This window comes from Oncorhynchus clarkii, chromosome 32 (genome assembly GCF_045791955.1).
Source record: "Oncorhynchus clarkii lewisi isolate Uvic-CL-2024 chromosome 32, UVic_Ocla_1.0, whole genome shotgun sequence".
Lineage (NCBI taxonomy): Eukaryota > Metazoa > Chordata > Actinopteri > Salmoniformes > Salmonidae > Oncorhynchus > Oncorhynchus clarkii.
Window position 1 is genome coordinate 34,032,135 of NC_092178.1, and position 16,722 is coordinate 34,048,856.

At 47.5% G+C, this 16,722-nt stretch overlaps 1 protein-coding gene across 20 annotated transcripts in view; it reads left to right on the plus strand.

The window, feature by feature from the left end:
* The window catches only part of LOC139391751 (microtubule-actin cross-linking factor 1, isoforms 1/2/3/4/5-like), a 228,335-nt gene that overhangs the window by 191,116 nt on the left and 20,497 nt on the right, over positions 1 to 16,722 (plus strand). For 19 of the 20 annotated variants that reach the window (XM_071139264.1, XM_071139276.1, XM_071139260.1 and 16 more), the window contains 21 exons: positions 167 to 328; positions 579 to 749; positions 2,168 to 2,334; positions 2,685 to 2,844; positions 3,298 to 3,624; positions 4,005 to 4,089; positions 4,255 to 4,481; positions 5,111 to 5,317; positions 5,713 to 5,940; positions 6,298 to 6,516; positions 6,724 to 6,927; positions 9,682 to 9,907; positions 11,643 to 11,869; positions 13,431 to 13,553; positions 13,727 to 13,828; positions 14,053 to 14,154; positions 14,359 to 14,532; positions 14,894 to 15,049; positions 15,384 to 15,581; positions 15,912 to 16,040; positions 16,386 to 16,574. In XM_071139264.1, the coding sequence (XP_070995365.1) occupies positions 167 to 328; positions 579 to 749; positions 2,168 to 2,334; positions 2,685 to 2,844; positions 3,298 to 3,624; positions 4,005 to 4,089; positions 4,255 to 4,481; positions 5,111 to 5,317; positions 5,713 to 5,940; positions 6,298 to 6,516; positions 6,724 to 6,927; positions 9,682 to 9,907; positions 11,643 to 11,869; positions 13,431 to 13,553; positions 13,727 to 13,828; positions 14,053 to 14,154; positions 14,359 to 14,532; positions 14,894 to 15,049; positions 15,384 to 15,581; positions 15,912 to 16,040; positions 16,386 to 16,574 (3,783 nt within the window). The remainder of the gene's footprint in view (positions 1 to 166; positions 329 to 578; positions 750 to 2,167; positions 2,335 to 2,684; positions 2,845 to 3,297; positions 3,625 to 4,004; positions 4,090 to 4,254; positions 4,482 to 5,110; positions 5,318 to 5,712; positions 5,941 to 6,297; positions 6,517 to 6,723; positions 6,928 to 9,681; positions 9,908 to 11,642; positions 11,870 to 13,430; positions 13,554 to 13,726; positions 13,829 to 14,052; positions 14,155 to 14,358; positions 14,533 to 14,893; positions 15,050 to 15,383; positions 15,582 to 15,911; positions 16,041 to 16,385; positions 16,575 to 16,722) is intronic. The other variant, XM_071139277.1, reaches the window with a different exon arrangement.

Consider the following 16,722-nt stretch of genomic DNA (forward strand, 5'->3'; position numbering starts at 1 on the left):
TCTTTCCAGCACTCTAATCCTTATAATCCCTTTCTCCTCCCTCCCTCTTTCTCCTCCTCCCTCTGTTTCTCTCGCTTTCTCTCCATATCTCTCTTCTCTCCCTCCATTTCTTTATCTCTCGCTCTCCTCTCTCTCCCCCTCCCTCTTCTCTCTCTCGTTCTCTCAGGCGGTGGAGAGGGAACAGGTGGACAGCATTCAACCCAAGCTGCAGCACGTGAACGCGGTGGGCCAGGGCCTGATCCAGAGTGCAGCCAAACACACAGACACCCAGGCCCTGGAGCATGACCTAGAGACCACCAACCTCAGATGGAACTCCCTCAACAAGAGGGTAAGTCAGTCTTTCCGTCTGACCATCTATCCATCGGTCTGACTGTAATAGTATGTCTGTGCTATGGTTTGTGTGTGCGTGCGTGCGTTTGTGTCTGACTGAGTATGCATATTTACGTGTTACGTTTGTTTGATATGCGTGAATGGAATGATGGGTTTGTAAGGAACCAGGTTTATGTTTGTCTATGTATACCTGTCCATGTCAATACAGTCATTGTCCCCCCTCACTCACTGCATTGTTCCTTGACCAGATTGCAGAGCGCATCGCCCAGTTGCAGGAAGCTCTGTTGCATTGTGGGAAGTTCCAGGATGCCCTGGAGCCTCTTCTGAGCTGGCTGAGTGACACGGAGGAACTGGTAGCCAATCAGAAGCCCCCGTCAGCCGAGTACAGAGTGGTCAAGGCCCAGATCCAGGAACAGAAGGTGAGCGAGACAGGGATGAGTGGAGAAAGGGATAGATGGAGTCAGGGATGAGTATCTAGATGGAGAGAGTTGTAGTGAGGAACATATATTTTATTTTAATACCAGGTCTTTTCCCTATATCAGATACTAAGTCATTTACTGGCCATTAGAAACATGTGGAACCTAGATTTGCATAAAAACAAGCTTAAGCTAAACAAGCTTAATTTATTAATATATTTGAACTTTATTTATTCATAGATAATAATAGAATGGGCTATTACTGTTATTCAATTGTCCTTATTTTCACCAAGAGACAAATAACATGTGAAAGAGAAACACTCACACACCTAATTATCTGGGTGTTTTGGCAGAGGAAAAGCTCAAATGAGTCTGCCAGTCTGGTTGGCATTCAACACACACCAGTTAACACAGATGTCGGATTACAATGTTCAGAGAAACCGAGAGGCTGAAGAAAACACAATGTCTGCACTCCCTCTATCTGGAACACTTCCCGTGTTTGTGTGTCGAGGAGCGCGGCGGATTCAGCCCCGCCACTCTGTCATACGTGTCTCCGTCCGCCGCTGAAAGTGTCGAGCCTCAACGAGGGTCAGTGGAGAGGAAACTCCGTTTTACCGGAGGCTCGTTCAACGTCCCTGAACAGTTATGAAGGGGTTCAGAAAGGGAAGTACTGCCAAATTGAACTACGACTCATCGTGGACGTCGTCACAACCGGGGTGGCCTGATATTTGAGATACTGTGTTGTTGAGGAACACTGCAAAACATTGCGGTATTGAATGTGAAGTATGTTCTAGCTATCCTGCCAACTTGCCACCAGCAGCATACCACCCTTCATACCACTGCTGGCTTGCTTCTGAAGCTTGGCTTGGTCCTGGTCAGTCCCTGGATGGGAGACCAGATGCTGCTGGAAGTGGTGTTGGAGGGCCAGTAGGAGGCACTCTTTCCTCTGGTCTAAAAAAAATAATATCCCAATGCCCCAGGGCAGTGATTGGGGACATTGCCCTGTGTAGGGTGCCGTCTTTCGGATGGGACGTTAAACGGGTGTCCTGACTCTCTGAGGTCTTTAAAGATCCCATGGCACTTATCGTAAGAGTAGGGGTGTTAACCCCAGTGTCCTGGCTAAATTACCAATCTGACCCTCAAACCATCACGGTCACCTAATAATCTCCAGTTTACAATTGGCTCATTCATCCCCCACCTCTCCCCTGTAACTATTCCCCAGGTCGTTGCTGCAAATGAGAATGTGTTCTCAGTCAACTTAACTGGTAAAATAACGAATAAATAAAATAAATCAACTGTTTTACACCGAAATCCTAGAATCAGTGACTCTTCTGGTCCTGAACATACATGCAGAACAAAGAGTATGAGAGTTGGTATTATTTGTGGTGTTGAACGTCCCGTCTCTGTCTCTCATGTTCCAGCTGTTACAAAGACTGCTGGACGACCGCAGAGCCACTGTTCAGATGATCCAGGGAGAGGGAGAGAGGATCGCAGCTACGGCCGAGACACAGGACAAAGACAAGATCCAGAAACAGTTGGAGAGTCTGGGAGTGAGATGGGACGAGCTGCTGGAGAAAGCCAGGGCAAGGTAACGTACATTATTGTATGGTCACACTACACATAGGAGTTGATATAACCGGTCATTATTCATCACGTACATGCACCACAGTCAGTGACGACATCTCAACACCACAGAAAGACTCTTACCCATGCATAGTGAACATGCATGCATAGTACACACACACACACACACACACACACACACACACTAGCCTACCTACATAATGCATTACAATTACTGCAGTACACAACCCACACATTCCTGACTGTCGTGTCTGAATCCTTATTTGGATCCACGATAAGACGTTGATATACAAAGGCGACCCAAACTCTCGCCCCCTCTCTCCCTTATTCTCCCTTCTCCTCCCGCCTCTGCAGGCAGTGCCAGTTGGAGGATCTGCAGGCGCTGGCACTTCAGTTCCACGAGGCGGTGGAGCCTCTTGGAGAGTGGCTGAGTGCCACCGAGCGACGCCTGAGCACCGTCGAGCCCATGGGAACCCAGACTTCCAAGATCACCCAACAGATTACAAAACACAAGGTAACGTGGTTGACGGTGTCACAAGGTAACGTGTCCCCCTCGAAACACGGGTTGCGTTTTCGGTTTCCTTTGAGGAAAAGAGGTGAATAAGGACAGAAATGAGGGTTTAAGTCTCTGGAATGAAACTAGGGAGACAAGAGGATGGTACCTGAATACACGACTGGTTACTTTCCATTGAGAGAAAGAAAGGGAAGCCCAGGCTCAACAATTTTCCCCTCAACATTTTGATATGATTTGATATCAAATATATATTATATTTCATTGAACCTTTTTTGTTGTTTATGATTTTATGTTTTTCTTGTAAGTTATCATACATATTTGGCTTTTTTGTTCCTTCTGATTTCTCATTCATTATGATTTCTCATCTGCATCCTCATTTTATCCTTTATTTGTTCCCTATGTTTTTCTTCTGTTCTCCTTCACTCCTCCCCCTCTCCGCACACACCACCCCAGGCCGTCCAAGAGTCCGTCTCCTCTAGAGGATCCGAGGTCAACCGCCTCGAGGCCCTCGGCCAATCCCTGGCGCCCCTCAGCTGCGCGGCCGACCGCGATTGGCTGAGGGAGCGTGTGGGGGCGGTGCGGCTAGGCCACTCGGAGCTCAGTGATTGGTGCCAATGCAGGGCCGTCATGCTGGAGCAGGCCCTGGCCAATGCCCAGCTGTTTGGGGAGGATGAGGTGGAGGTGCTCAACTGGCTGGCTGAGGTGGGCCAGCGGCTGGGACAGGTGTCTGTGCAGAGCTACCAGCCAGGGGTCCTCACCCAGCAGCACAAGCACACACTGGTACGATGTTATGGTTTAGACAGGGAGTAGCTATTCATTAACACAGAGTGGTAGGATACTACCGCACTACCGCAGGAAGTATTGTATTGGCTAGTACTGTCTAGACATTGAGTAGCAATAGGAATCACTCGTATTACGTTCTACGGATGCCAAACTCGTTCCACGGAGGGCATAGTATCTGTGGGTTTTCGCTCGTCCCTTGTACTTGATTGATGAATTAAGGTTACTAATTAGTAAGGAACTCCCCTCACCTGGTTGTCTAGGGCTTAATTAAAAGTGGAAAACCAAAAACCTGCAGACATTAGGCCCTCCATGGAATGAGTTTGACACCACTGCTCTATAAGGTGTTCATTCTCTTTCTCTCCACCTTCCCCCATCAGTCTCTGAATGAAGAGATAGTGAGCAGGAAGAAGCAGGTTGACCAGGCCGTCAAGAACGGACAAGCCCTGCTCAAGCAAACCACCGGTAAAGTACAACCTCTAACTCTGGATACTACTACTAATCTCCCTTCCCTGATTCTGGACCAGCTCTCCCCTAGCCCACATCTAACCATCTCTCACTAGCCAAACAGCCAGAACTGTTCCGGAACATGTCATTTTAAAAAGGAATATATGTTGTTCACCCCTGCAGGTGAGGAAGTTCTGCTGATCCAGGAGAAGCTGGACGGTATCAAGTCTCGCTACGCTGAGATGACGGGCGGGAGCAGCAAAGCCCTCCGCATCCTGGAGCAGGCCCTGCAGCTGAGCACGCGATTCGCCAGCGCCCACGACGACCTCAACCAATGGTTAGACAAGGTGGAGGCGGAGCTCAACGTCATGGAGCCCGACGCCACGCCAGCCTATCAGGACAGACAGAAGGTAGGGGCCGTTTCTTTTTTCTCCCCAATTTCGGGATTACGATCTTGCCTCATCGCTGCAACTCCCCAGGCGAAGGTCGAGTCATGCGTCTTCTGAAACATGACCCACCAAGCCGCGCTTCTTAACACCCTCCTGCTTAACCCGGAAGCCAGCCGCACCAATGTGTCGGAGGAAACACCTTTTAAACTGATGAACAAGGTCAGCCTGCAGGCGCCCGGCCCACCACAAGGAGTCGCTAGAGCGCGATGAGCCAAGTAAAACACCCCTGGCCACAACCTCCCCTAACCCAGACGACGCTGGGCCAATTGTGCGGCGCCTTATGGGACTCCCGGGCACGGCCAGTGACGACGCAACATTGCAATGCAGTGCCTTAGACCGCTGCGCCACTTGGGAAACCCCCTGGGGATGTTTTCTTAACAGTATATTATACATATATGCTGTGAATATACCGTATATTGTGTAAATATATTTGCAGATGTTCAGTGGTCATTTCAATGAATGATTTACCAAATGATTCTTGAAGAATAACTTCCTTTTTCCTCTCTTGCGGTTATTTGTTTGTAACACTGTAGCGCAAGTAGGACTTATATCTTGAGTTGAAGATCTGTGTGCGTGTGTTTCTCTCCCAGGAGCTGAAGTGTGTGTCGGCGGAGAAACGTCTGGTTTTGGACACGGTCAACGAGGTGGGCGGTGCCCTCTTAGACCTGGTGCCCTGGCGTGCCCGCGAGGGCCTAGACCGCCTGGTGGCTGACGCCAACCAGCGCTACCGAACGGCGGACGAGACCATAACCCAGCGGGTACAGCTGGTACAGGCTGCCGTCCAGAGGTCACAACAGGTACTGCAATGTGACTAAATGAAATCAACGTTTATTGGTCGCGGACACAGTTGGTACTCCGTTCAGGGATCGTATACATTTACAGTGGATGAGGGTGTTGATAGTCAAAGGTGGGCCAAATTGTATAAGTTCAGGATTTGAATAGTTGAATAGCTTCATTCTCTGGGTCGATCTTTGTCTGTAGAAGTAATCCGTGAGGTTTCTGCTGACGGTGTCAACAAGAGGATGACGCTAATGTTGTGGCATTTCCCTCCAGTCTTCTCTTAGCATTTAGGTGGCTGTGTGTAATGCCAACCAGCTAACGCTGCTGTAAATGCTAATAACGTCTCACTCTGTCAGTATGGGGAGCCTGAGTGTGTCGGTGCTAACTGTGTGTATCTCTCTCTGTGCCTCAGTATGAGGAGGCGGTGGACGCGGAGCTGACCTGGGCTGGGGAGACGGAGAGGAAGCTATCCTCCCTGGGTCCTCTGAGTCTGGAGCCTGACGTCACCGTGGCCCAGCTACAGGTCCAGAGGGCCTTCAATATCGACATCATACGACACAAAGACACCGTGGACCAGCTACTCCACACCAGGGACGACATCGTGGAGACGTGCAGCGACCAGCAGAGAGACGCTCTGGTGGTGAGGAGAGAGGGACAAAGGAGAGGGTTTAGGGAGCGCGGAAGATGGTAGAGAAATGCAGGGAGTCCGAGAGAATGGTGAAAGGCAGACCAAGACGCCTTTTGTAACATACTGTATGCAATGACTCATTTAAGAAAAGTTCATTCACAGGAAAATCAAATGACATGACTTATGTATTTGTTATATTCATATTATAATATTATTAAATATTATAAACAAGGAGGGAAATATTGGGTTTTGTGCTTGATGTAAAAGCCTACAATATTAGTACACAAAATGTGAACTATTCCAGTGGTTTTTACCTAGTTACCAAATGTGAACCATTCTAACCTCTTTCCTTCCCCTCGCTCTCCTCAGGTGAAGACTGACTCGCTGACTGCCCGCTACGATGTGGTGAGCCAGCGGCACCAGGAGCGTTTCTCAGCCCTGGAGCAGGCCCAGGTCCTGGTGGCCCGCTTCTGGGAGACCCAGGAGGAGCTGGAGCCCTGGCTGGGGGAGACGGAGACCCTTATCGCCCAGCTGCCCCCACCTGCCATCGACACAGAGGCCCTGCGACTCCAACAGGAGCAGATGAGGGTGAGGAGGAGGCTCTAATTGCTGTATTTTAACTAATGTCCTCGTGAAAAGATGTATCATGTCGAATGAGTTCCTAACACTACTTTCTTTTATTTTTTCTGTCTCCCTCTTTCTCTGTGGTACTCCACCTGTACCACTCTCTCAATCACACTGTCCATCTTCCTCTTTACTTATTTTCCACTCTTTCTCCCTCCATCTTTCGTCCAGCTCTTGAGGGAGTCGATAGCGGAGCACAAGCCCCACATCGACAAGCTGCTGAAGATCGGCCCCCAGCTGGCCGTTCTGAGTCACCAGGAGGGGGCCACGGTGAGGCAGCGCTACAGCGACGCCGAGACACGCTACGCGGCCATCAAGGAGGAGGTCAAGGGTCGCGCCGCCACCCTGGACGAGGCTGTGTCTCAGTCTGCGCAGGTATGGTTTTGTAAAAGTGAATTTGAAATCGGTTTGGTGCTCGAAAGTGTGTCAATTGTTGAAGCTTGTGTCTGCCGATTTGCTACCCCGATAAAACCAAGCTTCCGGCATCCATATGAGGAAATCTGACGACTTCCTTATATGGATGCCGTAAGCCTTGTTGTGTCCATATTTGGAAGTCTGCTAATGGCAGGACGAGGTCCATGTAACGTTACCACTCCAGTCTGTAGTGGAAGAGCAGTGTGAAGGTGTTAGGCATTGGCTGTAGTGTCGTGGGATTTCTGTGACCAATGCTCAAGCTATAGTGTGATGGTGCATTGGACTCCTTTACTTGGAGCTGTTCTGTCTCTTTTTGCTCATTTCCATCAGATTGGAAGAGAACTAGACCATGTTGACTTATTATTTCACTCCAAGAGATGTTGCCGTGATCTTCAAAGGTCTTGGTCATAATATGATAGTAGAGTAGTAGCAGTCTCTGTTTGCTGAAGCTACACAGCTTCATTGCTACACTTGTAGTCAGTAAATATTTCCGTAAGAAACAGTCACATTTTATTTCAGTAGCTCTCTTGTCAAATGCTCTCTCATAGCACGTCATCTCATAAGTCATGAGCCACAGGTTGATTATCGCGGAGTGCTAAGCTGATTGTTGCTGCTGTTGATATTGCTTGGCCAGAGTGTGTGCATGTCACTGATCTAACACAATGTGTTGTTTCTCCACCTCCCATCCCTAATGGACCATATCACCCACTCCTTCTCTCTATGCATCCCTCCCTCTCTCTCTCTTTTCATTCCTCCTAAACGACCGACCTCCATACCTCTCTACCCCCTCCCTTGTGCCTGACATTTCCCCCTCTCCTCGCACTCCCCCATCCCTCCCTCCCTCCCTCCCTGGTTTGCTCCATCCATCCCTCCATCCCGCCTCTCACCCATTGTGGATGTGCTGTGTGTGTGTTCACCCACAATTTCCTCCATCCGTCGTCACTGCTCACTGCAATCACCCAGCTGGTAGAGGTAAGACCACTGACTGACCTGTACTCTATTACTGATGCCAACCGATCACAACGTGACTTAGTTATTAGAATTCCTTCCTGCGTGAACCTTGTGTCTAGGCTGAGACAATCCGCTATACCTCCCAAGTATACTTTGTCCAATGTCTCTCCTCTTTCTCAGTTAGTGTGTTTTTGACATTTTTGTGAATTGGCAATTCCTGTCCTTTTTAGTAGCTTTAGGCTTGTCCTCTTCTCTGTTCCAGTCCATGTTACCCGTTTTGACATTGCTCAAATGCTGTTATTTACCAAAGACTACCATATCATCTTTATCACCCACCACTTAGTGAGGCTGTGGTAATAGTTTGTGCTGATTTTGAAAGTTGTGCCCAGTATTCCTAACGAAGTAAACTTTATTCATGTCTAGTAAATACATATATAGTACTCCCACATCTTGAATCACATGACCCTCCAAGTATCCAAAATTACGTGGTATTTTTCGGGAAGGATCTCTGCATTTTCGCACTGTCAAAATGTCCCCTCCGAATACATACAGAGGGGCAAAAAAGTATTTAGTCAGCCACCAATTGTGCAAGTTCTCCCACTTAGAAAGATGAGAGGCCTGTAATTTTCATCATAGGTACACTTCAACTATGACAGACAAAATCAGAAGAAAAAAAATCCAGAAAATCACATTGTAGGATTTTTTATGAATTTATTTGCAAGTTTTCTGGCTCTCACAGACCTGTAACAACTTCTTTAAGAGGCTCCTCTGTCCTCCACTCGTTACCTGTATTAATGGCACCTGTTTGAACTTGTTATTAGTATAAAAGACACCTGTCCACAACCTCCAAACAGTCACACTATGGCCAAGACCAAGGAGCTGTCAAAGGACACCAGAAACAAAATTGTAGACCTGCACCAGGCTGGGAAGACTGAATCTGCAATAGGTAAGCAGCTTGGTTTGAAGAAATCAACTGTGGGAGCAATTATTAGGAAATGGAAGACATACAAGACTGATAATCTCCTTCGATCTGGGACTCCACACACTCTGGGGTCAAAATGATCACAAGAACGGTGAGCAAAAATCCCAGAACCACACGGGGGGACCGAGTGAATGACCTGCAGAGAGCTGGGACAGGGTAAATAACAAAGTATTGAGAAACTTTTGTTATTAACCAAATACTCATTTTCCACCATAATTTGCAAATAAATTCATTAAAAATCCTACAATGTGATTTTCTGGATTTTTTTCTAATTTTGTCTGTCATAATTGAAGTGTAGCTATGATGAAAATTACAGGCCTCTCCCGTCTTTTTAAGTGTGAGAACTTGCACAATTGGTGACTGACTAAATATTTTTTTGCCCCACTGTATAAGTATGTATAATAAATAATAAGAATGAAAGCCTTAAAAGGCTCTGCATGGGCAATCCGTCGTCAACAGTGGCTGTACAGCATTTACTGCCACACGGTCTCTGTAGAAGATAGGCCGTTCATACATCATTGCACTTTGAAGAGCCGCTGTGAAGGAAGTGAGTTTGTGTTAATACAGGACCTCCCACCGACCAATCATGTCAATGTGGAGCTATACGGAGCCCTCTGCATTGTTACAGAAATTGGGAGGCACGCGGCATCGTCGTATGGCGCTCCGGAGGCACTGCATTTGCGTCACACCCTCCATACAGAGCCTCTGGACAGCATTGCTGGATCGAGCATAAAGCAGCTATTAGTCACGCAACCCACCTTCTCTTCTTAACACCCCCCCAGTTCCATGACAAGATGGACCCCCTATTGGAGACCCTGGAAGGGGCTGTGCAGCGCCTCCGTTCCCCTTCTCCCGTGGCGGCGGAGGCGGATAAGATCCGGGAGCAGCTGGCTGAGCACAAGGCTACCGGGCTGGAGCTAGACAAACTGCTGCCCTCCTTCTCTGCCCTGTGTGCCCGTGGCGAGGAGCTCATCAGTAGAGCAGCCCACGATGATCCTGCCGCTGAAGGTAAGGACCTGAAAAACACACACAAAGGTACACTTACATATACACACTTATAAACACACACACAGATGAACACTCACACATACACTACCAGTCAAAAGTTTGGACACACCAACTCATTTCTCTGTGTTTCTTTATTTTTACTATTTTCTAAGTTGTTGAATAATAGTGAAGACATCAAAACTATGAAATAACACATATGGAATCATGTAGTAACCAAAAAAGTGTTAAACAAATCAAAATATATTTTGAAAAATCTCCAATTTGGACTCCAGACCAGAGGACAAATTTCCACCGGTCTAATTGCTCGTGTTTCTTGGCCCAAGCAAGTCTCTTCTTATTGGTGTCCTTTAGTAGTGGTTTCTTTGCAGAAATTCAACCATGAAGGCCTGATTCACACAGTCTCCTCTGGACAGTTGATGTTGAGATGTGTCTGTTACTTGAACACTGTGAAGCATTTATTTGGGCTGCAATTTCTGAGGCTGGTAAGTCTAATGAACTTATCCTCTGCAGCAGAGGTAACTCTGGGTCTTCCATTCCTGTGGTGGTCCTCATGAGAGCCAGTTTCATCATAGCGGTTGATGGTTTTTGCGACTGCACTTGAAGAAACGTTCAAAGTTCTTCACATTTTCCGTATTGACTGACCTTCATGTCTTAACATAAGGATGGACTATCATTTCGCTTTACTTATTTGAGCTGTTCTTGCTATAATATGGACTTGGTCTTTTACCAAATAGTGCTGTCTTCTGTATACCACCCCTACCATGTCACAACACAACTGATTGGCTCAAACGCATCAAGAAGGAAAGAAATTCCACAAAATAACTTTTAACAAGGCACACCTGCATTCCACGTGACTACCTCATGAAGCTGGTTGAGAGAATGCCAAGTGTTCAATGCTGTCATCAAGACAAAGGGTGGCTACTTAAAATATATTTAGATTTGTTCAACACTTTAATTACTACATGATTCCATATGTATTATTTCATAGTTTTAATGTGTTCACTATTATTCTACAATGTAGAAAATAGTTCAAATAAAGACAAATCCTTGAATTGAGTAGGTGTTCTAAAACTTTCGACCAGTATTGTACTTGTGTCACACAAGGACATACATGCATCACAAAGGGATACACACACATAACCACCCCTAGGTGGAGACAATGACTCATACACAGGACCTCCGTGTAGGGAGAGTGGCGAAAACAATACATGCACACACTCCCACTGTATTACAATGATCCCACTGCCAAACCGGATTCGTCTCATTTTTGTATTCAACAAAGTTTATTTTAAACACAGACACCCCGAAACATAAAGGTGGAGATTCACAAACAGTTAAGAACTTTTGAGGACTCCCAGCACACATGGCGACACTGCCATCCCCCGCCAAAATGTCTCAGTACATCACTTTATAACTATGAATGACTGCTCTGTGCAGTGGGAGTGTAGCCTACTGACTGGTTCTGTAAAAGACTCCACTGTTGATGTTGTCACTAGATGGCCATGCTAGAAGGGGCAAAAGCAGCAATAACATCAGAAATTATAAGCAAGTACATTTGCTATTTGTTATGGTTACGTTCAGGACTTAATAATAACTTGTTATTACATAAAATTCCTCCATCCATTTTTACATAGCTAATAGCAAATTGTGACAATTGTCCTTTCAAGCATGGACAAATAACACCACACTTTCAGATTCATTCCTAACTCTCCCATTCCCCTCTTCCCCCTAACAGCTGTGCATTCCCGTCTCCTGCGTCTGCGCTCCCTGTGGGATGAGATCCGGCAGAGGGCTGAGGAGCGGGAGGGGAAGTTGACGGACGTCTTGGACCTGGCTGGGAAGTTCTGGGCCGACATGGCGGCGCTACTGAGCACGCTCCGTGACTCGCAGGACATCGTCAAGGAGCTGGAGGACCCCGGGGTGGACCCCTCACTCATCAAACAGCAGATAGAGGCGGCTGAGGTACGTGTTGAGAGGGGGATGGAGGGTTACTGAGAGAGAGGAGGGTAGAGGTACGTGTGGAGAGGGGGATGGAGGGTTACTGAGAGAGAGGAGGGTAGAGGTAAGTGTGGAGAGGAGGGTAGAGGTACGTGTGGAGAGGGGGATGGAGGGTTACTAGAGAGAGGAGGGTAGAGGTACGTGTGGAAAGGGGAATGGAGGGTTACTGAGAGAGGAGGGTAGAGGTACGTGTGGAGAGGAGGGTAGAGGTATGTGTGGAGAGGTGGATGGAGGGTTACTGAGAGAGAGGAGGGCGGAGGTACGTGTGGAGAGGAGGGTAGAGGTATGTGTGGAGAGGTGGATGGAGGGTTACTGAGAGAGGAGGGTAGAGGTACGTGTGGAGAGGTGGATGGAGGGTTACTGAGAGAGAGGAGGGCGGAGGTATGTGTGGAGAGGTGGATGGAGGGTTACTGAGAGAGAGGAGGGCAGAGGTATGTGTGGAGAGGTGGATGGAGGGTTACTGAGAGAGAGGAGGGTAGAGGTACGTGTGGAGAGGGGAATGGAGGGTTACTGAGAGAGGAGGGTAAAGGTATGTGGGGAGAGGTGGATGGAGGGTTACTGAGAGAGAGGAGGGTAGAGGTATGTGTGGAGAGGGGGATGGAGGGTTACTGAGAGCGAGGGCGGAGGTATGTGTGGAGAGGGGGATGGAGGGTGACAGAGAGAGGAGGGTAGAGGTATGTGTGGAGTGGTGGATGGAGGGTTATTGAGAGAGAGGAGGGTGGAGGTATGTGTGGAGAGGGGGATGGAGGGCTACTGAGAGAGAGGAGGGTAGAGGTATGTGTGGAGAGGTGGATGGAGGGTGACAGAGAGGAGGGCGGAGGTACGTGTGGAGAGGCGGATGGAGGGTTACTGCGAGAGAGGAGGGTGGAGGTACGTGTGGAGAGGCGGATGGAGGGTTACTAAAAGAGAAGGGCGGAGGTACTTGTGGAGAGGGGGATGGAGGGTTACTGAGAGAGAGGAGGGCAGAGGTACGTTTGGAGAGGCGGATGGAGGTTGACAGAGAGAGGGTAAAGGGGGATAATGGTTATTGAAAGACAGGGAAAAGGTGGAGAAAAAGATATGGATGCATAGTGCATGTTTGTAGCAACACTATTGAAAATACAAGGAAAGCATAACAATATATTCAGACGCTAAAATGTGGAGGAATAGTCTTCTGTGGTATGAATATGGGACCAAACAACACACTAAGAGGGGGTAAGAAAAAGAGAAGATATTAATTAGTTGTGAAGATAAAGAGGATACATATGAAGGGATGGTGCCAGCATGTTAGTAGCTACAGTTGAAGTCGGAAGTTTACATGCACCTCAGCCAAATACGTTTAAAATCACATGTCAAATCAACCTAAGTGTATGTAAACTTCCGACTTTCACTGTATGTAACGGCCTGTATAGCTTGCAATGTATTTGTACTGTAGTTAGCTCAGCGGTAGGAAGGGGAGCGAATGTGCAGAGGTAGTTACTGATGATTGTGACTACTGTTGGGTTGTCTGATCTGTCCAAATATGAATTCTGTGTCTCTCTCTAAGGCCATCAAGGCCGAGACAGATGGGCTGAGGGAGGAGCTGGAGTTTGTACGAACCCTTGGAGCTGAACTCATCTTCGCCTGCGGAGAAACAGAGAAGCCTGAGGTCAAGAAGACCATTGACGAGGTGAGGAGGAGTACAGGATGAAAACTTCAAGACTTAAGACAGGATCAAACCAATCGAGAACATAATCATTAATGGACTCAGTGCGTTGTCTTTCTTGTGTTTTATGTATTTGTATTGCGATATATGTTTCATCTTTCTTCATCTTTCCTCTCTTCTCTGTGTCCGTTTCTCAGATGAATGTCGCCTGGGAAGGCCTGGACCGGACGTGGAGAGAGAGGATGGAGAGGTTGGAGGAGGCCATGGCTGCTTCTGTGCAGTACCAGGATGCATTGCAGGTCAGTGTCCCAGAATGCAGCAGTCTTTTAGCTCAGTGTGTATGAGAATTAAATCATTTGAATGAAATCATTTGGTATTTATTGCACTGGTTATTTCAGAAAGTAGATGCTTAGAAATGTATCATGTCGTGAAGGAGAGGCATTTATAAGTATCTAGACATAGATCGGCATTATAGTTTTCAGAAGTTAGATTGACTCATTTGTCTCGTGTGTGTGTGTTGCAGGGCATGTTTGACTACCTGGACAACACAGTGATCAAGCTCTGTGACATGTCCACTGTGGGCACTGATCTGGGAACTGTCAAACAGCAGATTGAAGAGCTCAAGGTTTGAATCATAATTGATTTTTGTCACGTAGCTTCGATATAAATAGTATACTTAATATATTCCAATATATGTTTTTATCATCCTCCAAATATTTATAATAATGATTGTACTTAAAAAACTCTCTTGGTCATAAAAGTGAACTATCCCTTTAATGTTAAGTGAACTGCTAGTGCAGGCCTGACTCCTCTCCTCTCCTGTGAGCAGCACTACAAGGTGGAGGTGTACCAGCAGCAGATAGACATGGAGAAGCTGTGCCACCAGGGGGAGCTACTGCTCAAGAAGGTCTCGGATCAGAACGACAGAGACATGATCCAGGAGCCCCTCACGGAGCTCCGACACCTCTGGGACAACCTGGGGGACAAGATCATTCACAGACAGGTACACAAACTATGCATTGGCCTGTTTTACCCAGTGACTCCCTAACTATTTTACAGTAGGGGCAGAAGCTACAGTAGAGTTGAGTTCCTCTGGAACTCAGACTCACTGTTGGCTAGTAGTGCCACACTGTTGTAGTGAACCCAATATTTTACAAATCAAGTTTGTCAGTTAAACACATAGAAATATGGATTATATTTTTTATGGTTACACACGCATAATAGATTCTGCCATTACAAGTTGTTGTGATGATATTAAAATACATTGATACCTCAGATATGTACATTATATTACACCTTGCAATGCAATACAATCCAACATGGTTTTGGAATAACCACTGTTTTCCCTATTCTGTTTCCCACAGCATAAGTTGGAAGGGGCTCTCCTGGCTCTAGGACAGTTCCAGCATGCCTTGTCTGAGCTGCAGTCCTGGCTGAGTCACACCCACGCCACCCTGGACACACAGAGACCCATCAACTCTGACCCCAAGGCCATCGAGATAGAACTGGCCCGACACCACGTACGTCTACCTCTCTACGTCTATGCCTCCCACTCTTACTTATCCTCCGTTTCTTCTTTATGCCTTCATTTCTAGATGACCAGTTTCCCAGACCCACATTAAGCCAATCCTGGACTAAAAAGCTCTCTCAATGAAGGTTCTCCATCGGGAAATCGGTCTTATTAGCCTACCTCTCATCTCTCCTCCGTATCACCCTCACTTCTCTTATTTTCCCTTATAGATTATGCGTGGAAGCCGTTTTGAGCCAGAACGCTTGCTTCACATCAATTATTGCATTGGAGTGGTGTAACCAACACACCCTCCCTCCAACTCTCTCTCTCTCTCTCTCTTTCAGGTGCTGAGGAACGACGTGCTGTCCCATCGCTCCACGGTGGAGACGGTGAACGCGGCGGGGGCTGAACTGCTGGAGTCCAGTCCCGGGGAGGAGGCCAACCACCTCCGCGACCAGCTGGACCACCTCAACCGCGGCTGGGAGAACCTGCTACTCAAGACCCAGGACCGGCAGAAACTACTGGAGGCCGCACTGCACAAGGTAGGAAGGATCGAGGCGGACTGGGCTGAGAAGAGAGGCCCTGGTTACTGTCTCACTGAGCTTAGCGAAATGGAATGACACCATTTCTATCCATTTCTTCTTACCCCTTCCTGTAATTCTATTTCTATATTATGAGTTCCCATCTTGTACAAATATGATTATCACATTGCACTAGCAAACAGATTATTTCACAGTTAAAGGTTTAAAAACGGTACAAAACCTTAACAAAGCTAAAACCACGGGGCAAATGATTGAAGCACTGCCATTAACTCGCCACTCGCGACTTCCCCTCTTGTTCCCTCTCTCCCTTCCTCCTCCCTGGTTCCCCAGGCGGAGGGTTTCCATGGTGAGCTGGAGGAGTTCCTGCAGTGGCTGAGGAGGACAGAGAGCCAGCTGTCTGCAGCCAAACCCACAGGTGGCCTGCCTGAGACGGCCCGGGAGCAGCTGCAGCAGCACCTGGTAATACTGGGGATACGTTGCCCACACATACACTAGATATGTGATGAAGACAACACACGGTAAAGGAGATAGATGTTGTGACGCTGCACCCTGTTCCATACATACACGACAGTAGATATGAGTCACTGTCTACTATCTAATCTGTATACATGTTGTTTTTACCCATGTGTAACGGGTGTGTTAGACATGCACAATACATAACTAGCGAACACCTGTTGTTATTGGGTGGCTCCTCAAAGTATCGAAATTCCTCATTCCAAACCCTGGCCACATGTTTACCATTCATTATCAAGGTTATTCATTGTTCATTCATTCAACCCTTTGAAAACATCTGTGTCTCTATAGGAGCTTCAGACCCAGTTGGCCCAGCGCGCTGAGCAGTACAACCGGCTGCTGGACGCGGGGGAGTCCATGTTGCTGTCCCGCGGGGGGGAGGAGGGCGGCCCCGGGGCTGGCACGACCCAGACCCAACAGAACCTGGCCCTGCTGCAGAACAAGTGGGCCAGCCTGAACACCAAGATGGATGACCGCAGGGTAAGAGAAGAAGCTTCTGTTCTGAGACATGAATGAAGGGCTATAAGTAAGAGCATGTGTATTTGTATATGTATGCAATTAGGTACCTAATAAAATGTATACATTATAGATTTTCACAGATAAGAAAAACACTGTTTTACATAGGAAG